Raw genomic sequence first — 21,847 nt, 5'->3', positions numbered from 1 at the left:
AACAAATTTGAAGTATATACACTTTAGTTACTATGTAGTCAATTATTAAAATATTTCATAAATAGTAAATGTCTTTATAACAATTCAATAATTCGAATTGTAGTCTTTTTTTTTAAATAAAAAAATATTTTGTCTTTTAAGGGAATTGACAACAACAATAATAATAATAATAATAATAATAATAATAATAATAATAATAATGAGAAGAAGAAGAAGAAGAAGAGAAAATGAGTGTGAGAAAAAAAATCTAATTTTTTGCTGAAATACAGAAAGAAAAATCCGTGAAATCAGTTTAAAAAATACTACTACAGACCAAGTGGAGCTATCATGTTATTAAATCATAAAGTTATTAAATTCTGATTTTCTGATATGATTAACTGATTTAAACTTTTTTAAATACAAAATAAAATGTCTTACAAAAGAAAGAAATATCCCTCAGAACACTTTTCAACTTTTTTCTCTCCTAAATCTAAATCGAAGCAAATATGAATTTTCCAACTAAATTTCTCATACCAACAACAACTATTACTACTACTACTACTAATAATAATAATAATTTATTTATTTTATTTATTTTGTTTTGTTTTTGTAGGGGGGGTGCTTGCTCCGGAAGTATTGACTTTAATCCGGAAGTTTACCCCTGGCCCGGCCGATAGCAGTGGAGCGATGGCGGGGGACCCTTCAACGGAGCTTCTTTTTCTGGATACGTTTAAGCATCAGAGTGCAGAGGTAGTGTTGTTTAACACTTAAACACACGCTTTTATGTTTACTCCATGACTACCTGCATTAAAAGTTAGTTTCAAGCGCGTTCAGGAGTTTTGAGGAAGGATGCTTAACTTCCAGGCTAACGCCGTTAGCTAACCTTAGCAGCTATGTGATGTCATTATCCTGGTTTTAAGCAGCGATTACTGCACAGCTGCCCGTTTATACATAACGCGTTTGTTTGATGTGAATTTAATCCTTATACATTAGTAGCTCAAAGAGTTGCCGTCTTTTGTGTCTTTGCACAGTTTGATTGGTGGTTAGCCAGGTGGCTAATGCTAACTTTAAAGTGTCAGGGAGCATGTTTACCTCGAAGCGGGAGTAAAAGTGACTAATGCGGAAGGCGTAGGTTATAAATGAAACATTTCATCATTGTTTGTATCAGCAATCATGTCTCCTTTGTTTCAGTTAACCAACATAGACGTGGTGCGGTTTCCTTGCGGGGTGCTGATCACAGAGGTGCGGGTCATTCCTCCAGGGATCAAAGCTCATAGTAACCTACCTGACAGCAGAGCGTTTGGGTAAGATTCACCATCCCTGCTTGAAAACACACTCATGCATCTTACTGGCTACACCCAGTCAGGCCAAACGAATTCTAATAGCGTTGCCAGCATGTATATTGCACTGTTGTCTTTTTACTAATTTTGAGACTGTACCTTTAAAAGGCAAACACCATTTCAGTGTGGCTACCGTCCTCTTCAATGTAGTCTTCTACTAAAGCAAAACCACAACCTGAGCTTTACATGACTCAATGGACCATTTTACCTCAGAATTGTGCAGAGAAACCTTTAACTTCTGCATAGAACTGATAAGGTTTCATTTCAGAACACAGATTGCCTCAGATGAATCCATTGATTTGTGCATGATAGTGAGAAAGTGCTTAAAGTCATAGGCTAAAGCACTTTGAGTCATGAGCCAAGTCTGATTCAGACTTCTATGGGGAATCTTTGTAAAGTTTACAACACTCTACATAAATGGCTGATGTCAATGCTGGCATTGACGCTTGCGCTGGTGCATTACATATTAATTACCTTGTAGTGATGTCCCGGTGTTTTATATGTGTTGCCAGCTGATAGAAACAAATGAAATGATGTGACTTTGTTTTGTTTTTTAAAGCCTTTTGTGGGACCTTTTGTCCCTGTAGTTGTTCCACTTCTTTATACCTTCCCTTAAGTCCATTCCGATAGTTTTGGTAATCTCCCTCCAGGAATTTGCTGACATTTTTGAGTCTTTATATCTATGGTTATTTTTTCTCATGCTGAAGTGACAATTGTTATTCTGTCACCAATAAATTCAAAAACTGTCAGGTCATGGCGTATGTTTTCAGCTGAAGCATAAATTCCTGTTTAGGATAGAAAAGTGCCATTTATTGCCCGTTATAGCAATGTGGCCCGAAAGTTGATTGATATCATTTGTACTTGTCACAAACACAACAGTGTTCTGGCTACCTTTAGCACAAAAATATCTGAACCTCGTTGTTGGATCACAGCGTTGGTTTGTTTGCATTTCCATCGTTGCTGAGTTTTAAAAATGGCATGTTTGAGTCTTTTGAAGGCGTCTGACTCATCCAGTGATATCATTCTCTGGCCAATCAATGACATGCAGTCTGTTAGTGTCAGATTTTTAGCTTGACTCAAGTCGTTTGGTACCCTGGCCAAGTACTAAAATGCACCTGGTACTACCACTTAATGGAAACCCCTGAAAACTGGGTAAAGTCAAGTAGGTGCTAGTGGAAAAGAGGCAATACTCAATGGTGTCATCTTTGTCCCAATACTAGAAATCAGAATTATATAAGAAAAGCGAACGTTGAATTGGTTTTGAGTTGCAAAAAACCTTCGGTGTTATTGCTATATTGCCTTTAGAGATGTCTTGGGGTCGCTGTTTTTTTTGTTTGGTTTTTTGCTATGGATACCTGAGATAAATGTGTGTGTCTGGGGGAAATGGAGAAGCTTCTGTGAATAAAGAAGTGTGTGCATTTGACACCTGAGCTCCATTGTTGAACAGGTCTCAATTTCCCCCAAACCTGCTGAGTGATGTAATTTAGCTCAATGAACAGACTCAAGAATGCACAGTCCTCTAGCATTGGTATGCATTGTGGTAGTATTGATATTATGATAAAGTGCATTTATTTTCTGGAAATCCATGAAACTCATGATGTATAAGTAACATCTGGTTCAAAGTTCTGCCATAAAAGCTACTTTTATCATAGCTACTATGATCCGTTTTTTGTTGAATTAAAGGCATTAAATTCTATTTGTGTACCTACAAATGTAGCTACAACTGAGTGTTTAATATCAAATCGCACATCGTATCGTTGATGGGTCACTCAGAGTTATAAGGTCCTCTGGATACTCGAGTCCTGATTCTTTTTTTTTGTTTCCAGAGAGACTTCTCCTCATGCCTTCCAGTTGGAGCTGTTCTTCAATAATGTTACCAAACCCAACAGCCCCACCTTCCACAGACTGGGCAGGTGAGAATTATTTTCACTCTCCCCTCTCCTGTTTTGTTTTTTAAACCGTTTCTCGTTCTCTACCTCTCCATTTCCTGGTTCAATCTCAAAAAGTCTGTCTCACCTGTAGAACCAGTCACGGTAGCATCTGAGACCTGTTCTCACGCACGCTCCCATATTCAGGTGTCTTTGTTCTTATGCTTGGTCAACTGGTCTCTCCAGAAACCGTGCCCACACTGCAGCAGAAAAAATGTCAAGGTCTCAGTGAAATAGGTGATTGGTGGAATGTTTGAGTCAAGTATTTTTGTTCTAACCTCATAATGACACAGATGTATGCAGTAGCACCAGAGCGTAAGCCTGTACTTAAAGGTGGCCATTGTGTCAGCGTTATTAAAAAAGAACAAAAAAACTGTGCAAACATAACACACCCGACTTATTATCCCTACTGGGAAGTTTGGGAGGAGATTTTTCAAACCAGTGTGATTGCTTTCATAGTATCTTACAAATTTTTAATAGATGTGAATGTAATATTTATGAACAACATTTCTTAGATAAGAAATCAATCTAACATGAAGCCTGATTAAGACCTGTTTGACTTGTAAAACCCTCAAACTACTGTATCTGCTTGGAATAACTACCATATATGTCAGTATGTTGTGACCAGTTGAACCAGATAATTATAATTTTAGAAGAGGTCATCATGTCATGTGACCTGTCACATAAAAAGGTAAATGCCTTTTATTAGAAGTAGTAAGCAAGTAAGGGCAGAGTGCGATATAGAGCACGGTGCGGGTGTATGTGTGTTTTAGACATAGCTACACAGCAATTATATGCTAGTTTAAACTCACGTGCTGAAAATAAACACAGAGACTCATGAGGAACAAACATATGTTAGTTTAGCACTGGTTCATATCAGCACTCTCGCTTTAACCTGCTCTGTCTTGCTTTCTGCCCTCAGTTTGGAATATGATGAAAACAAGTCCATTGTGTTCAGACCCAGCGGAAAGGTAAATGGTCATTCATGGACGAGTAGGTTTTTTCATTCTTCTTCCCACCCTGCTGATTCGTGGATAATTAAATGGATTTGTTCATGCAGGTGAATACAGATGGCCTAGTGTTGCGTGGCTGGTACACAACTCTGACTGTTGCGGTGTACGGGACAGCGGAGCGGCCGCATGGACACGACCAAGACTCACCTCCTCCCCCTCCACCACCACCCCCTCAACAGCCCAGCGGGCTCAAGAGGATCCTTAAACAAGGTGATTTAAAACTGACCGTCACGAGAAATACATTCATTCATTGGGCAGAAACCTCCCCAAGACTAGGAAAAAAATAGTGATTGCAAACCTGTAAATCTCTTCTTCTCCCACATTTTCCTACTTTAAATTGTGCTTTTAAGAGTGGGAAAAAGATGACCAGTACAATGGCAGCCCACCAAGACCAGCACCCAGAGGGCCTCGCACCCCACCTGGTCCTCCACCCCCGGATGATGATGATGAGGAGCAGGTTCAAATGACGGGTATGAACTATAATATATCTCACTATTTCAGCCACTTTTAAAAAACGTATTTGGCTATTGCTTTATCTGCTGAGACAGTAATTAGTAATAATAATAAAGTGTTTCTTTATATAGAAAAATTCTCCACATACTAAAAAATGATGTAAAAATATGAAAACAAAAGGTCATATAAAACTCATTCTGTTTAGAGTTACGCTCAGTTCTTCCTCCCGCTAAGATAAATTGTAAGTAGGTAAATTATTTATATAGCTCCTTGTAAGACCAGAACCACAGTGTTTTAGAGAGGTGAAAAATAAATAAATAAATAAACAATGTCAAAACCAAACTTCTTAGTAGATAGGTTTTAACCTGTTTTTCAAAGAAGGCCAGAGAGTCAAGGGTGCGGAGAGAGATTTGTAAGCTGTTCCAGTTTTGACACTGAGGTTATGAATCCCCCGTAGTTTTCAGAAAGGTACGTGGAATCACTAGAAGACCTCTATCTGCGGACCTGAGGATCCTGCTTAGAAAAATGGGGTGGATAGACAGTATAAGTGGGGGCCTCACCTCATAAGGCTGTTAAAGTAAGAACCAAGACTTTAAACGTATACCCAAGTTTAACCGGAAGCCAGTGCAGACTCTTTAACAATGGGGTGATAAGATTTGTTGGTTAGTGTAAGAGTGGGGAGATAGCTATGCAGAAGAAATGTAACACATTCTCAATAAGAATGATACAGTATCATTTATTAATGAGTTCTTGTTATTAAATGGGTTGTACTCTGTATGTTTGTGTGCCATGTGTGTTGTTGTAAAATCTACAGTGGGCGTGGCCAAGGAAGAGCCGACCGAGGGCCGTGACGACTACCTGGAGAACGTGTCGCCTGAAAGATCGCTGCCCGCTGACGAGACGTACTCGGATGCTGAACAAGAAGAAGAGGCCGAGGAGGAGGAGGAAGAGGAGGAGCAGGAGGAGGAAGAAGATACACGGACTGAGGGGAGTGCGCCGGAGGAGGAGGATGAAGAAGAGGAGGAGGAGGATGAGGGTGAGGACGAGGAAGAGGAGATGGAGGAAGGTAGGGGAGTTCTTATGCAAGAGTAGGATTGTCTGCAAACCCAAATGGACGCTTCTCCTCTAGAAAATCAACTCTGCTCGTGGTTGCCAGATATCTCGGGTCCACGGGAGCAGGGTCCATTTGGGACTGAGAGTGAGAGAGTGTGTGCTCTGGCATGCTGCATCCATCTCGAACTGCTGGGTGGTGCAAACTCTCAGAACACCCCTGAGGGCAGCTCTGAAGGCTTATGGTTAGACTTCATAAGCCGACATGTGGATGTCTTCCTGACACGTCCTCACAGCCGTCGCTGAGTTTCTGTCATGCATGCAAAACTAACCCTGCATGTTGTGAGTGATGCTGCCAGGTGGTGCCAGGTTTGTGAGTGTATGCAGCTCTGTATGAGAGGGACTATATAGTTTCCGTTGGCCTCCTTATTCTCACTCGGTTTTATATACATTATTATGAAACAGATGATGCATTTTTATAATGCTTTTACAGTGAATAAACTCCCTCCTAAACAACCTTTCCACCTTCTTATAGATAATGATGGCTATGAACAGATTTCCAGCGATGAGGACGATCTGGATAACGGCAGCTTCAAGTTGCAGAACTTTGACATGGACTACACTCCTGAGGATCTTGCATCTGTTCCACCGGTCCAGTACGACCCATATGAACGAGAACTCCGACCCTTGCTCTACTTCACGCCTCCATACAAAACTCGCTTTGATATACAGTTTGAGAAGGCCACTGTGGAGGAGCCCAAGGAGGCAGGTGGAGCAGAAGGACCAGCAGGAGGAGAGGAAGCTGAGGCTGTGGCTCAGCTGAAAGAACTCTTAGCTAGTATTGGTGATGACAGAGATGCACGATGGGTCAGTGCTCTGGAAGAGGCTCCTGGACTTCTGGCCAAAGGGTTGGCTTATTTAGTTAAAAGGGGAGAGGGAGAGATAGAGGACTCTGTTAGAGTTTTAGTCCAGTGGACTCTCCAAGCTCTCAGTATGGAGGTTGCTCTCAAACAGCCCATTGCCCTTAACCTCAGACAGCTGAAGGCTGGTGCTAAGCTAGCTTCATACCTGGCAGAGTGTCCTCAGGGTCTCACGATGCTGCTGCATGAAGGGGTTCTGAATGTGCTGCTGGAGCTGCTCCATACAGACCACGTCTCCTCCACACTGAAGCTGAGTATCCTAAGAGCTTTGGATGCTCTGATCAGCGCTCCTGCAGGGGTGGAGGCCTTCCTACATGCAGGAAATTCAGAGAAGAGTGGCTACCAGGTTAGCAAGAAATATCCAATCATCATTCATCTACTTTTATTTCCATCATATACAGATGTTCTTGTTGGTTTCTAGAGAATAAATTGAATATTAAACCAGCTTTAAATTATGCACATCTAAATTAAGATGATTGTGTCTGAAATAATTCCTCTGACTGATCAAGTCTGACCATCTATACTTTATCCTGCTTCACAGCGTCTGGTCCAGCTGTTCCTGCATGAGGAAACGGTGAGGGTCATAACAGCTGGAAATGCTATATTACAGAAAAGCCACATGTATGAGGTGCTGGTTGACCTACAGCATGCAGCAGCTGCATTGAGTGAACCACAACAGGTAACAACACCCATTCACACCCACACTTTCATATATGTTTCAGTGGCTGAGAATGTTTTTGTGGTAATCCTGCCTGGCCATCATCCTCAGGAGGAGATGGATGATGCAGAGAGCCCTATGGAAGAGGAGCCTTCGCTAAGCTCCACCGCTCTGAGTGAGGCAGAGCTCGATAGGTTGGCAGGTGCTTTGGAAGAGCTACATCACCTGCTAGAAACAGCCCCTCATTGCATGGTGCAACCTCCTGGGAAAGCCTTCCCCACTACTGCTAGAATTACAGGGCCACAGGAGAGGGACAACCCCTACCCATCACTGTATAGGTACATACTAAGACATAAGCATCACAGTGTAGCATAAATTTAAATATAATTTAGACACATTAATACATGTGTATTTTTGCCCTGGACCTCTTTCAGGTATATGCATGCATGTCATTTTCTGGAGAGCACAACGGTGGTGTTGTCAGCAGCTGCTGCAGCCGGCCATCTTGGGGTCACTCAAGCTGTCAGAGAGCTTCTGCGCTTCCTGTCGCTCACCCAGTCGGGTCTGCTCTTCCTTCTCGCCCAGCCCACACCCACCAACCTGCTGTTGCGCCTCCTGGCGTCGATGGCAGAGTCCGAGGCAGAGGAGAGCATGTGTACTGGGGGAGAAGCGGGTCTGATTGGGCCAGGGTGCGGTGAAGAGGGCTTTGGCGTGTGGCTGATACAGGCCCTGCATGCTCTGCAAGGCGTGTCAGAACTCATGAGCCATGTGGCTACAGGAGGAGACGGTGGTGCAGGCCTAGATGAAGGTGACAATCCAGATATACTGGGCACGCTCCATGCGCTTTACCTGATGACCTTTACGCAGACTGGACGCAGCGCCGTAGCTCATGTTTTCAGCCTGGATAACAACCTTTCCTGTCTGGTCACGCTGCTCCAGCACCACAGCAAGGACGGACAGGGGTACACTTGTTATTCCCTACCATTTCTTCTCCCCAACCTTTTTTCTTGTTCTCTGATTTGACTTCAGTATAAATTCATGTTTTTTTGTCTCTCTTCCTCTGTTAGTGAGGGGAAGGCTCGCAAAGCGGTGACATATAACTACGCCTGCATGCTGGTCTTACTGGTGGTGCAGAATTCTAATGAGCTGCGGATGATGGAACAATATGCCGCTCCGCTGCTCTCTATAGCCAAGGCTGATGACACCAATGCCAAGTTACAGGGTAATTCTCATCAATGTCACAACTATATTTAAGTGCCAGCTCAAATATATTTGGGATGCTGCATGTTTAAAAAAAAATGGGAGAGGGAAACAAAAGACTGGAAAAGTAAGAGAAACAGCTGTAGGAACATTTTGCAGCTAATTAGGTTACCTGGCAACAGGTCAGTAACATGAGTGGGTATAAAAAACGCATCTTAGACAGGCTGAGTTTCTTAGAAGTAAGAATTGGTCTGCAAAAACATGTAAATTGTAAAGAATTTGACTGTCTCATCTTTAAATGATTCCAAGAATCTGGAGAAATATCTGAGCGCAAGAAAATCAGTATCGCTGCCGCTGATCTCAGGTGGCACTGCATTAAAAACAGGCACGATTCTGTCATTGAAATCACTTCATGGGCTCATGAAGGCTTCCAGAAATGTAAACACATTTCACCATGCAGGTTAAAGCTCTGTCATGCAGTGAAGAAGCCCTTTGTGAACATGATCCAGAAACACTGCTGTCTCCTCTGGGCCAAAGTTTGTTTAAAATGTACAGAGGTAAAGTGGAAAACACGGACACCATGTTCTCCAGACTGAAGAGATCATCTAGCTTGTTGTCAGTGCTCAGTACTCGCTTCCATCTCTTATGGTATGTCAGCTTACACATCAGGAAAGGTACCATGCATGCATGCTCCCACCCAGATGATTTCTTTTTCAGGGAGTGCCTTTCATTTTTCAGCAAGACGATGCCAAACTGTTTGCTGCATCTGTTACAGCAGCATGGCTTCATAGGAGCAGAGTCTTGGTGCTGAACGGTCCTCTCTCCAGTCCAGACTTCTCACCAAATTAGAACATTTGTAGCATCATGAAACCTAAAACGCCGCACAGAAAACTCGGTGCTGTTGAGCTGCTAAAATCTTATGTCAAACACGACTCGGACAACGGCTGGGCTCATCAGTTTCAAGATTATGGACTGCTGTTAAAAGAGGGGATGTTACACAGTAAACATGTCTCAACGATGTCCCCCAAGCCTTAGTATATTGTTTACATTTTTTGTGATCTTGATCCGATTTTCTCCAAAATGAAATCAAGCTCATTGGTTTCTACCCTCACATATGCCCTCGGGAGGAGAATAAAATGTGCGTTTATGAGATTTGCTTTGCAAATCATTGCATTCTGCATTCTATATAAGACAGTTTTAATTGTTTGATTGTCTTTGTGTGTGCGTTTCTTTAGAGCTCAGTAAATGGTTGGAGCCAGTGGAGAAGCTTCGCTTTGAGATTGGCAGCATTCCCACCCTTATCGACTATATCAAACAGGTACAGAGCTCTCACTCATTAAACACTCTGCAAGGTAAAGTAAATGAAATGTTTTTTGGCTTATAAGCATCTACACCAGCTGGTAAGCTGACTCACATCTCTGAAATCCACAGAAAAATCCAGGGGGATAAAAAAAGTTAACTCTTCACTGAAGTGCTCTGTGATGTATTTTTCAAAGCGGTTTGTCATCCTGAACATGGTTTTCTTTTGACTCCAGAATGTAGAAAATGTGTTAACTGCTGAGGGAACCGGGCTGGTCACTGCTCTGAGGGTCCTCTGTCACATCGCCTGCCCACCTCCTGCTGTAGAAGGTAAGGACCCCAACCAAACTTTGACCCCAAATATGACTTTGTTTTTATTCTGTTTGCTTTTTTATAGTTTTCACTTTATGTTGAGATTAGATTAGATGGTTTTTCAGCAGCTCCTTCTCCACTCCACAGGTCAGCAGAGGGATCTGAAGTGGAGCCTTGCAGGAGTCCAGCTTTTCTCTGGGGAGGGTCTCGATACGTGTGTGCGTGTCCTGCAGAAGCTATGCAGCGTGTTACTGCAGCCGTGGCGCGTGCACGGGCACATGGGTCCGACGCCGCAGCGCTGCATGATCCTCAGTATATGTATCAGCACGCTGCGGTTGCTTCGCACCATGCTCACCGAGCTGCTGCGCGGCGGAGCTTTCCAGTTCAGGGACACTCGCGTGGCCAGCGTGTTGGTGACGCTTCACATGATAGTGTGCTCCATTCCTGCTTCTGGGCGTCTTGATGGGGAGGAGACCAGAGTGCAAGTGCTCATTGTTGACGTCCTGCTCACCTTTACGCAGGGTGTTAATGAGGAGGTGTGTGCGGCATCAGATAACAGTTTTGATACTAAATGGGGCTTCAGTTGAGATTTTTAAGAGACACCGTGTTTGTGTCATGCTACAGGTGACCCATACAGAAGAGACTCTGGCCAGCAACACGTGGTCTCTGATGCTAAAGGAGGTTTTGAGCTCACTTCTCAAAGCTTCTGAAGGCCTTTTCTCTGGTCTGACACTGCTGTCTGAGCTTCTGCCTCTTCCACTGCCAATGCATAGCACTCAGGTAACTCTCTCTATCCTGCGCTTTAACCTGCTCTGATATTCTTGTCTTCATACACACATTAATATTAGAAGGCCTTTGGCTCCACAGGTGACATCAGTCCAAGATGTGGCTGTAGCCTTAAACACAAGGAAGCTGTGGAGCATGCACATTCGCGCACAGTGGAAAGTGTTTTCCGAGGCATTCAAATGTGTGTGCACCACCACCTGCCCTCCTCTCCTGGCCATACTCAGGAGAGTGTGCGTTCAGCTGGCAGACTTGTCTTCACCCACTGCAACACACATCATGAAGACCCTGCTGGAGCTCCTGCTGGAGGAGCTGCAGCCGTGAGTGAAGGATGCACAAACTCACACATCAACATAGCGTCTGTGTTTTTTCCTGTAAATCATATTTCAAATGTCTGTAACCTGTTACTTGCAGGGCAGAGGGAAAAAGCGTCTCCTGGGCCCAGGTCCTGCGGCTCCTTTCTTTGATGGATACTCTGGTGTCTCAGAGAGCCTGTAAGAGTGCAACACTGCATCTGCTGTCCGGGTCAGTTTCTGGAGATGAACAGCTGGCCGACCTGTTCCCCTTGTTGTTGTCTCTGTTGGTTCCTCCAACGGATCACTCCATACATCAGCAGCAGTGCAGTGTACTAGTGGGGACAATATTACAGTCACTGTGTGACCAGGTAAAGCTGGAAGTACACAAATTTAAAAAAGAAAAAAAATCTTTTAATGGAAAAATACTAAAAACTGTAAAACTGTCTTCACCAGGACATTTCTCTCGTGGTGTCTCCACCTGGTGAAAGCTGTGTGTCAGAGGCTGAGCAGCTGGCCAATGCACTTCCGGGACGAGAGATGATGTCATCGGTGTGCAGTTCTCTGTTGGAGGTTTTGGGGAACGCAGAGAGCAGCGTGCCCCTCCTCCTCACCTGCATCAGGACTTTGACATTCCTCACAGAGCACGACTACGGACTCTACCACCTCAAAGTGTAAACAAGAACCTTTTCTTGTTTATTTGGCGTAACTGCTTCCCCACCAATACCACCCTGCCATGTTGCTACGGCACACTGTGCCTTTGTCTTAGTTAAAGGAGACGTTGATTACCTCTGATTATCTCTGTTTCAGTGCTCTGAAGAAACATGGCGCTGGGCTGTGCTCGCTGCTGAAGAGGCTGGTGTTGTCCTTCAACAAAGACTCAGCAGATCTGCTCTCATCTCTGCTCGACTTTCTCAGGCAGATCCTCCACACAGAACCAATGGTAAGTACTGCTTAGATGATCATTAAAATCAGGATCCTGTCCCTTTAAACTAACAGAGAACAAAGCAATACAGCAAACACAAATCACAACATAATAAATAAAACTGTATATTTGACAATAAAAACAGAAGAAAGGCTCAGCATTAAATTAAAGGTAATCTGTTTGAGAACAGAGCAGTTTTTCAAAAAAACAAATGAAGCACTGAAGGAATACGTACAGCTAAATGATTAGTCTGGAGGAGCCCTAAACAATAAAAGCAAACAAACAATCCTCTTTAGAGACGGAGTCATAAAGAGGAGCCGATCAGAGTCGGTTGGTGTTTAATCAGAAGTGTAAGCAGCATCATTTTTTTTAAGTAAGTGTTACTTCTGTGAAAAATATTTGGACAAAAGACTACAAAAGAGACTACAGCAAGGACGTCGCTTCTTTGAAAGCATTCCTCCTTGTCCTTACGTGTTCATGCTAGTAATTTAGTTTTCCTTTTCTAAGAGTTTCCTTCTGCAGCCGCTTTTAAAAAGCTCTATTAATAATGCATCACCTCACAGAAATGACTGGCTCTGCATAAAGGAAAGGCTTTTTCATTGCATATTTTGTCTTGTCCTTCTGATAATCGCTTCTTTTCTCAAGCTTTTTCCAGCTTATCTCCAATCATATTTGCTCTTCATTCTGTACCTGTCCTCGTTTTAATCCAGTGTGCTGAAGAGGGTCACGGCTCGAGCGAGGATCCTGCTTTTGTTCCTCCACGGTTGCTGTCGGGCTCTGAAATGAAAGCTCTGCTCCAGTGGGAGGAGTCAGAGTCACATCCAATACCTGCTTTGGAAAAACAGATAGCGGTATGAAAGATGCACACAAGTACATTGTGTTTATCAAAATAAAGGTCCGGGCTGCCTTGACCTCAAACTTTCAATGCTTTTGTCTATGTCTTTAGAAACTATGTACAGATGACGATTCCCTGGAGACCATGTTGGAGAACGTGATTGCTCTGAGGCAGACGTTGCAGGCGGCCACAAACACGCCTCCTGCAGCTGACACCGAGCCCACTCTGCCAGCACCAGAAACACTCGGGGCCCAGTTTAATCACAGGTTGGTCCTCCGCGTGACGTATTAATACTGAATCATTTTATCCTCATCACTTCGAGTTGTGAAGCTTATACAGCTGGAGCGAGGGAGGATCGCAGTTTGCGGTGACAGATTGATTGAATCAGATATTCATAACAACAACCACTTACACATGAGCCATGTGAAAAATTAATGGGAACGGTAAACTGATCATTGCCCTGGGCCTTTATTGTCTGTAGGACGGTTTTCATTCTGTCTGAAGCTCTGGATGAGCAGCTGAAGGCTCTGTGGTTCTCTCCGTTCCAGACTGATGACATTGAAACAGACCTTGATATGGTAAGTGTGTGTGTGTGTGTGTGTGTGTGTGTGTGTGTGTGTACATTTCCAAGAATCTCTAGAGCTTATGTTTGGCGTGCACATTTATGGTTAATCATTTTTGGATGAAAATTTGATTACAGCTTCTGTTTTATTCACGGTTTTATGCGTTTTTGTATTATTGCTTTTTTTTTTTTTTTTTTACTTGATCTTTGTTGATGTAGAATTTTTTCACATCACCAGCAGTTATGAATCCTTTTCTGCTACTGAAACTCTGGTATATCGAGTCAAAAAGAAATATTTGTTGCTGTTACCGTGTTAGCTTAGTGGGAGCATCATGGTCTGTAAAAAAGTATTTGATTCACTGTGCACCATATGGGTGTAACTACAAAATTGCAGTTGTTGTGGCTGGCCCCTCCCTTAGTGATGGGGTGAGTGATAGGGAGTGCAGTTGTTTGAGAGGCGCTCCGACTGGAGCTGCTACTCCTCCACATCTAAGGGAGCCAGTACAGGGGGTTTGGGCATCTGACGAGGATGCCTCCTGGGCGCCTTCTGGGTGAGGTGTTCTGGGCATGTCTTACCTGCTCTGGCGAGGGAACTCCTCGATAAGCTGGAGGGAGTGGCTGGGGAGAGCGAGGTCTGAGTTTCTCTGGGTTCGTGACCCAAGATAAGCAGAAGAGGATGGGATGGATGTAAAATGACTACTATGACAGGAAGATTCAATAGGATGAGTCCTATATTTTGGATATTTATATTTATCTACTATCCACTTCTTAGAGTCCTCTCACATATTTTAAGTGCTTTCTGTTCAGTGCTATGTTCTTCCTCTTCTTTTTTAAGTAAACGTTCTTTGCTTCTCTATCTTTAAGGGATTTAAAGGATTTTTTTAAGTTGAGGTTCTTTGCTTCTCTGGCTTGTAAGGAATTTGGAAATACCACAAGCAACAACATTACATGGTCTGTTTATGTTTTCTATATAATATGTATGATTACCTTTTTGTCTGTGTGGCAGGTGAAGGTGGATCTGGTGGGTCTGGCTCAGGAGTGTTGTCCAGAACTGGACCTGAAGGCGGAGCTGGAGCGCTCCTTCTTGTCTGAGCCGTCCTCTCCGGGTCACACAAAACCTACGAAAGGCTTCCGGCTGGGCAAACACAAGCATGAGACGTTCATTACGTCTAGGTACAGCGTCATTGTGATTTCTATATATTTTTATTCGCACAGAATCTAGTTTAAGATCAGTTTCATGGTGTCATCTTGTGTTTGTCTCTGCAGTGGGAAGTCTGACTACGTCGAGCCTGCAAAGAGAGCTCACATCATGGCTGCTCCTCGTGGCCGAGGAGGTCGAGGAGGGTTTGGGCAGAATGTCTCCCGACCGCATGATATCTTCCGCCTGCGCAAACAGAATACTTCCCGTCCTCCCAGCATGCACGTGGATGACTTTGTTGCAGCGGAGTTTAAAGACATTACGACCCCTCTAGGGCTTCTGCCTCCTAAACGACCTCCAAAAAGCGCCCCCAAACCTCCCACCAGAGGGCTGTTCACTGGTAACAGAGGCAGAGCTACTTTCCACAGCCAGACTCGCTTTTTCACTCCACCACAGCCTAAAGGTGTACTGCTGTCAGGTATGTACTATCAGATACGCACGAGTCTCATAGTTGCCAGGACATTGTCATAGTTGCCTCATCATTACATGCAGCACACAGCAGGGAATCCTGGTCATTATCCTGGGAAATACTGTGTTTCGTTTAGCCCTGCACAAACTGCAACTAAAATACATCAATTGTCCAGCAGAGGGTGACAAATCCCCCCCTTTTTTCCCCCGTTCTGTAGGAAACTACACTCGGAGAGAAGGAGGCCGAGGGTCATCGTGGAGCGGTCAGGTTCCAGCTGTTACTCACAGAGGGACCTACAGTGAACCCCGCGGAGGACAGAGCAACTTCACTCGAGGGCCACTGCCTTCTCGGCAATCCCCTGCAAGTAAGGACCACACACACAGTTTTACATTTTATACCGCTCTCTTTTTCAGTCTTTTATGTTCTGTTTTATTGCATTTGTTTTACTTTTTTATCGCTTTGACCTGTATTAAAGGTGTTATAGGGGGAAAAAAAAGTTTGATTCACTCGTTCCACACTTCAGGTGCGTATCGGCTGGCTCTTCGGGATCGAGCTCCACGCGGCAGAGGAGGTACTGGCCTGTCGTGGATTAGCGGCGGAGGAGGTGGCGGTGGTGCCGGGGGAGGCGTCGGTGGAGGCGGTGGAGGGGGAAGAGGATCTCAGGGGAGCAAGTTCAGCGGTGGAGGAGGGAGCGGAGGTGGGAGGGGCAGACATGTTCGCTCCTTCACCAGGTAAATCCTCCTGGACAATGACTGCAGCCTCTCACGGCAACAGAAGCGCCAATCAGGATATTATATATGCTGTCTCCATGGAAACGTGGTGGTATGATGTTGTCACAAATAATGTACAGACTGTGTTGATGTTTTCAGTTTTGTTATTATTAGCTGTATTCAGAAAATAAAAGTGATAGCAAAATGAGGCCTTTGTGTGTGTTTTAAGGGAATGTCAAATAAATAAATCGTCTGTGGTTCTCAGATAAAATGTTTAAAAATGCGATCCCTCTTGTGCTGTCTATCACTGTGTTTGCAACGGCTGCAGCTGCTGCATTTTTCCCGTTTTTTTGTTGTTGGTGGTGATTTTTTTTATTTCTAAGGCTGATCTCATTCGCAAACCCTGAAACTGTTCGAAAAGGAGCACAAAACCAGTGGTATACAGACACGGTTGGTATTATGGGATATTATGGAAACTTGAACTATGTGGTCATGTGGGACTAACATTAATATATCTTAAACAGGTGGAATATGTGACCGTTAACCCTTAAAAGTCGAAACCATGAAATAATTGCCAGAAAATTCATATTTTTTGAAAATTCCGTTTTTATTGAACGTTCTCTCCCATTGAAAAAATGAATTCAACATATATTTTTTTAAACTTGTCTATTTTTTTACATTTCACAAAAACTCACGCTGAATCGTTATGTGGTTAACCTCAGGTGTAAAAAAAAAATATACGTTTGGGGATTCCAACTTCTTGAAGCTCACTGACGATACACTTAAAATGACGTCAGGTGGTTCAAAAATCCAACACACAAAGAGCTGATCTTTAAGCATTAAAAACACAGCGTAGCAAAACCTTTCTTTTGTAACATGTTTTACCCAAACCCTAATTTTGTTGCTAAATAATACAAAAATAAAGATTTCATATATTGCAGCTTTTTCAGATCACTGTCACCTCCCTGCTCTTCTTTTTAATGCAGTCCAAGGTCAGACTCCGGGTCCCACCCTTGCGCCCTACCTCACCCAGCTGTGGTGATGGGGGTGGGCCTGATGCATGTGAAGCCTGGGCTGAATGCAGTGACAGACTGGAGGCATGTGAAGAAGCCTCTCTCTGTTGATGTCTGGTTGGCTCGGTGTGGAGTTCCCAGCCTGATGTCTGCACCTCTCCCTGATGCTGGTCCCTGGCTGCCTGTTCAGTGGGATTCTGGCTCCTGGTGGGCTGCAGGTCTCTGAGGACCTGTAGCAGTTCTCTTTTCTCCAGCTCTGCCTCTGCCAGCTCTTGTCTCCTCAAACGCTCTGCACCTAGCAGTGCACGCATGTCACACATCACACGGGATAGCTGACCCTGCACAGACAGGATATGACGTGAAGCAATAGAGTAGTTTTATGTGTGATGCCAATTTCAGCCAGGCTTTAGCTCCTGGACAGATGTCCTCGCATTTGACTCTAGAACAATTTGGTATACAGAGGAGTTCACGGTTAACTCAATGATTACATGGTGTATTCCAGTGAATACAAATCCAGCCCAAATCATCACCCCACCACCACCGTGCTTCTCAGTTGGTGTGACGTGTTTGTTTTGATTGTGTTTGACTTCCAAATATTCACCTCATCTGTCCAGACAACATTGTCCCAGAACTCTTTGTTCAAATGCATCTTTGCAAACTTAAGCTGTGCTGCCATGTTCTTTTTAAAGAGAAGATGCTTTCTCCTGCAACCCTTCCAAACACGCCATACTTAATTGTGCTGTCATGAACTTCAACTTTTAATAAGTTGTGGCATGTAGAGTCTGGAGGTAGTTTGTTTTTTTTGTTTTTTTTTACAGTTTCTCTCAGCACTGCACAGTCTGACACTGGGATATCCACTCCTGGGAAAACTGGCAACTGTCTTGAGTGTTTTCTGCTTGTAAATAATCTTCCTTGCTGTATAATCAAACAGTTTGGAAATGACCGTATAACCTTTCCCAGATTGTTAATATCATTACTGATGTTAAGCCTCATTGGCATTGTCTTAACACACATCTTAATGCTCCAAAACAGCAAACTGCCTGCTTCTTTAGAGATTGTCATGCCAGTTAAGTGCATTTGATTATCGGCACGTGGCTTCAATTCCCTCTTAAATCCTTTGTATCCAGTAAAACTGTACATACACTGCTTCTGCATTCTGGCTTAGTTTTGTTATGTGATATGTCATTTAGCTGTGTGGTTCACCTGAGGTTGTATTTATTAATTTTAGAACCTGCTACGAACCAGATTATTTTTTAAATGACCGATAAGTGTACTTTCTTTTCTTTCTTTTTTTTTATTGTGATTTTATGGACTTAAAAGAGATCTGTAAACTGCCACCATTTATGGGCCTGAGAAGGTGTCCTGCAGTGTGAGGAATCAGATATAATTTTCAGGCCTTGCTTATTTCAAAAGGACAGTGAAAAAAACAGTTCTCACTGTTTTTAAAAAATATGGCACCCGAGCAAAAAAGTCTGAATGCTAAGATGACATTCACACAGTTCAGACTTCTAAAAGCATTTTGCCTTTAAACTTTCAGCATTTTTTAAATGATTTGCAAAACACTGCATTGTACTTTCATAGTAAATGTATCCCATGGTCACAAATCTGTGCTTTAGTACTATCTTCTGTTGCATTTATGTGGTAACAGGACATTTTACCTTGAGCTCCTCCACCTCGTTCTTCAGCTGAGACTCTTTCTGCACCATGTGTCTCCTCTGCGAGTCCAGCCGAGACTCCATCTCTCGTCTCACCTCTTCCACCTTGCACAGCATCTCCACCCTACAGTTGACATTTAATGAGACCAAGTCATGATGGTGGTGTTACCTCTGAGTTCAGGCTTAGAAGAGAGCACAGAAGAGCTTACCTGAGCATCTCCACCTCAGTGCGCAGCTCCGCTACACAGTTATGTTGTGTCTGGTCAATGGAGAGCAGCGTGTGGCCGCAACCATTAGGACACTCCCTGCTGCGAAAGCTACATTCTGACAGGTGAGCCTCCAAGCCCCGCCTCTCGACCTGCACGGGACAGCCTGAGAGGGAAAAGTCACAAGGGTGCAAAGGCCTCGCATGGAGCCACCACGTTATCAGTGTATAAGACAGGCTTCTAAAGCATCTCCACAAAGATGAAATTTATTTGCAGGCACGAATTTTTCCATAAAAATCATCTGTGTGTACAAAGAGGAGATAATCTACTAACACCACCAAAAATGTACTTTGTAAACACTTTGTGTATCTAAAGTAGAGTTATTAAATCTACAATGTAGTCACAGATCACTGCAGTCACACAACAGCAGAAATTTCAGGTGATTTTAGTGACTTAAACTGCACACCGCATGCACACACACCGCATGTGATTCAACCTACCACAGTGGTAACATATGTACTCTCCACCTGCCAAACACGGGTCACAGACACATGGTGAGCACAAAAGCGCACACTTGCATGTACATGTTTCAAACAGACCTAAAAATCACTCATTAAAGAATGAATGAAAGCCGACTCTCACACAGTGCTCTCTGTGTGAGGCTTGTGGGAGCTTTCAGTCCTAAAAGTGCACCTGTTCCTGGGGTAGCCAAGACAACAACAGGGCCCACCTGTTGTTCACCCCCACAGACGTGTCACATTACAGTTGTAACATACACATCCATGAGGATTGCAGTTTGACTTTTACTGTCATAAAGACTTATAAAAACACACTGCATGAATAGTGTTTTGTCCGGTGTGATGTTGTCATGTACCTGTGTTAGCGCAGGATATGAAGGCAAATTCACACTCGTCCTCGTGTGAGTGGAGGCTCTCCAGGGAGCAGACCACCTCACACCCCTGTGCTGCATTCACACAGCGGATCTGCAGACGGTTCAGATCATTACGCATGTACCTGCAAATCAAACCAACACAGACAGAAACTCTTAGAGTGAGAAAAGCAGCATACTGTTATAACGCTACTGACTTGCATGAAAACTTATCTGCAAAACTTAAGAGTGCATGATTACGAGGAAGTGAAGCAAGGAGCACAACTGCAGGAGACGGAGACTGACCTGTACAGTGGTTTGAGGCTACCCACATCCAGTGGCAGTCTGTCCTCAGGACAGGAGTGGTGATGGACCAGCCAGGTGCTGATGCAGGAGCTGCAGTAAGCATGTTCACAGGGTGCCTGGAGGGGGCGCTCCAGCACATCTCGACATACACAGCACAGTAGACCCTCATTCACGTAACCTACAAACCTCTCCAGATCATAGCCCATCCTAATAAAAAAAGAAAAAAAAAGTTAAACAGATTAAACAACACACGGGTAAAGCAGGAAGCAGTCTTGTTTCCTCATTTGTTTCTTTTCTTTTTATCTTACCTCAGATGTCAACTTTCACTTCAACCAACTCCTACTTCCTTCTTTCTGCAGGTTTTGACTCCACTCTTTCCTCCACGGGCAACCTGCCGTCCTATCTCTGCCACATCCTCACTCTTAACACCATAAAGGTGAGGGTCTCCTCTCCTTTGAAGCCCTCCCCTACCTTTGAGAGTGCGTCTCCGTGGAGAGGTAACCCTGACAACAAGGGTTCAGGACACAGGAAGGCAGCTGTCAGACGGGACCAGATCAGATGAGAGAGACAGGCCGAATTACAGTAAAACACTGAACACCGAGTCTAAAGCAGACAAGTTCTGCAGCAGTGTTGTTGTCTAGCTATTAAAAACCTGTGTTGCTGTTGTGAAGCATTCAGAGATTACTGCTGTCCTTCAGCTGTTTTTCTCTCTCTTAATGACCCACCCTATCCTAGGTTTCTCCCTCTCTCCCTCTCCCTCTCTCTCTGAATGTGGGATTAAGATGGATTACACTCTCTCCCTCCATGATTGGATTACAGACTCAATATCAGATGGCACAAGAACGCATGATCACAAAAATCAAAGAGCACACCAAATGCCTGGACTCATCATCCTGTTCTCTTTATATCCTCTCAGTAAGACTTACAATCACACAAACAGTAATTCAAAATGACCCCGTACCAAGTAAAGCTCTCTTATGCATACAGTCCTCTGAAAAAGTATTCCCCCCTTCCTGGTTTCTTAGTTTTTTGTATATCTTCACACTTAAATCTTTCAGATCATCAAACTAATTTTAATGTTAGACAAAGATCTTCGGGATGCCAGTGTAAATAAAGTCATTTTACATCAATCTTGATGATCCTCAAGACAAAAATGTAACTTTCTGGAAGGGTTGAGTCTGGTTACCTCTGCATAAAACTAACTGCATAAAACTAAACTGCATAAAACACTTAATTAAAAAAGCATCATATCAACAGTTAAACAAGGTGGTGATAGTGTAATGGTCTGGGGCTGCTTTGCTGCTTTAGGACCTGGATGATTTGCTGTAATTGATGGGACCATAAATTCTACTGTCTACCAGAAAATCCTGAAGGAGAATGTCCAGCCATCCGTTCTTACCCTGAAGCTCAACCTCACTTGAATTATGCAGAAAGGTTTGGAGGTTTGGATAGTTTTTTTCCCCCCTTAATAAATGTCCTGTCAGTATTATCATTTAATATCAGTATTAATAATTAATATTATTAAATGTCAATATAATTAAGTATTAGCGAAAATAACTTAATACAACTACTATATAAGTATTACTTTCAGGTACCCTCAAATTGAGTAATTTGCGGTAAATTTCGAAAAGTTGACACGTTTGCCTTAGCCTTGCAAAAAACATGTGAGGCGAGTTTACTGTGGTAGCTGTGCTAGTGAAACAAAATATTACGATTAGCAGCTTACTTAAACGGTTATACCAATATTTAGATTTCCCAAATATTCCTCCTTTCACGCTTTCACTGTGATTTAATGAAGGGATGAAGTGAGTAGTAGGTGAGCTCGATTCACAAGTTATCGATCGACCGGTTGCTGAAATTCAAGCGGGATATAAACTACATTGAATGCGACGGCTAAACTGTAGGGACAGAAGAACCAAACGTACCCTTTCG

The 21,847-nt window shown here is 43.4% G+C and overlaps 2 protein-coding genes across 5 annotated transcripts; one reads left to right on the top strand and one right to left on the bottom strand.

Moving 5' to 3' along the window:
• The first annotated feature begins 625 nt into the window (after positions 1-625).
• Positions 626-15,962, top strand: virma (vir like m6A methyltransferase associated). Of its 2 annotated transcripts, XM_026184605.1 has the most exons (27): positions 626-729; positions 1,171-1,283; positions 3,146-3,232; positions 4,170-4,218; positions 4,308-4,470; positions 4,611-4,730; positions 5,528-5,779; positions 6,299-7,029; positions 7,225-7,362; positions 7,453-7,679; positions 7,776-8,303; positions 8,409-8,563; positions 9,777-9,859; positions 10,077-10,170; positions 10,300-10,688; positions 10,777-10,932; positions 11,020-11,255; positions 11,350-11,599; positions 11,685-11,902; positions 12,039-12,171; positions 12,864-13,004; positions 13,100-13,254; positions 13,470-13,566; positions 14,557-14,723; positions 14,817-15,166; positions 15,375-15,521; positions 15,681-15,962. In XM_026184605.1, exons 1-27 carry the CDS (start codon positions 667-669, stop codon positions 15,890-15,892), a joined length of 5,454 nt encoding a protein of 1,817 aa, XP_026040390.1. In that variant the 5' UTR covers positions 626-666; the 3' UTR covers positions 15,893-15,962. The 2 variants fall into 2 exon arrangements, with proteins under 2 accessions (XP_026040390.1, XP_026040389.1); XM_026184604.1 differs by having other exon boundaries at positions 7,225-7,679.
• A 491-nt stretch (positions 15,963-16,453) lies between these two features.
• rnf41l (ring finger protein 41, like) lies at positions 16,454-21,698 on the bottom strand. Of its 3 annotated transcripts, none has more exons than XM_026184758.1 (7): positions 21,642-21,698; positions 20,224-20,418; positions 19,916-20,122; positions 19,616-19,755; positions 18,745-18,907; positions 18,539-18,659; positions 16,454-17,218 (listed from the first exon to the last, which is right to left on the bottom strand). In XM_026184758.1, exons 3-7 carry the CDS (start codon positions 20,119-20,121, stop codon positions 16,814-16,816), a joined length of 1,035 nt encoding a protein of 344 aa, XP_026040543.1. In that variant the 5' UTR covers position 20,122; positions 20,224-20,418; positions 21,642-21,698; the 3' UTR covers positions 16,454-16,813. The 3 variants fall into 3 exon arrangements, with proteins under 3 accessions (XP_026040543.1, XP_026040544.1, XP_026040542.1); XM_026184759.1 differs by lacking the exon at positions 21,642-21,698 and adding an exon at positions 20,568-21,392; XM_026184757.1 differs by lacking the exon at positions 21,642-21,698 and having other exon boundaries at positions 20,224-21,392.
• Positions 21,699-21,847: the final 149 nt, after the last annotated feature.

Source organism: Astatotilapia calliptera, chromosome 11, assembly GCF_900246225.1.
Source record: "Astatotilapia calliptera chromosome 11, fAstCal1.2, whole genome shotgun sequence".
Lineage (NCBI taxonomy): Eukaryota > Metazoa > Chordata > Actinopteri > Cichliformes > Cichlidae > Astatotilapia > Astatotilapia calliptera.
The sequence above is the reverse complement of the archived record's forward strand: the minus strand, read 5'-3'. Positions and strand labels throughout refer to the sequence as shown.

Bases quoted from the DNA above. Each gene is read 5' to 3' on its own strand.
- virma (XM_026184604.1), top strand. From the start codon at position 667: ATGGCGGGGGACCCTTCAACGGAGCTTCTTTTTCTGGATACGTTTAAG. The intron at 4,471-4,610 runs GTGATTTAAAAC...TGTGCTTTTAAG, and splicing joins CAAGAGGATCCTTAAACAAG to AGTGGGAAAAAGATGACCAG. The intron at 11,600-11,684 runs GTAAAGCTGGAA...TGTCTTCACCAG, and splicing joins TACAGTCACTGTGTGACCAG to GACATTTCTCTCGTGGTGTC.
- rnf41l (XM_026184758.1), bottom strand. From the start codon at position 20,121: ATGGGCTATGATCTGGAGAGGTTTGTAGGTTACGTGAATGAGGGTCTA. The intron at 19,756-19,915 runs GTCAGTCTCCGT...TTTGATTTGCAG, and splicing joins AGCCTCAAACCACTGTACAG to GTACATGCGTAATGATCTGA. The intron at 18,660-18,744 runs GTAAGCTCTTCT...TGTCAACTGTAG, and splicing joins ACTGAGGTGGAGATGCTCAG to GGTGGAGATGCTGTGCAAGG.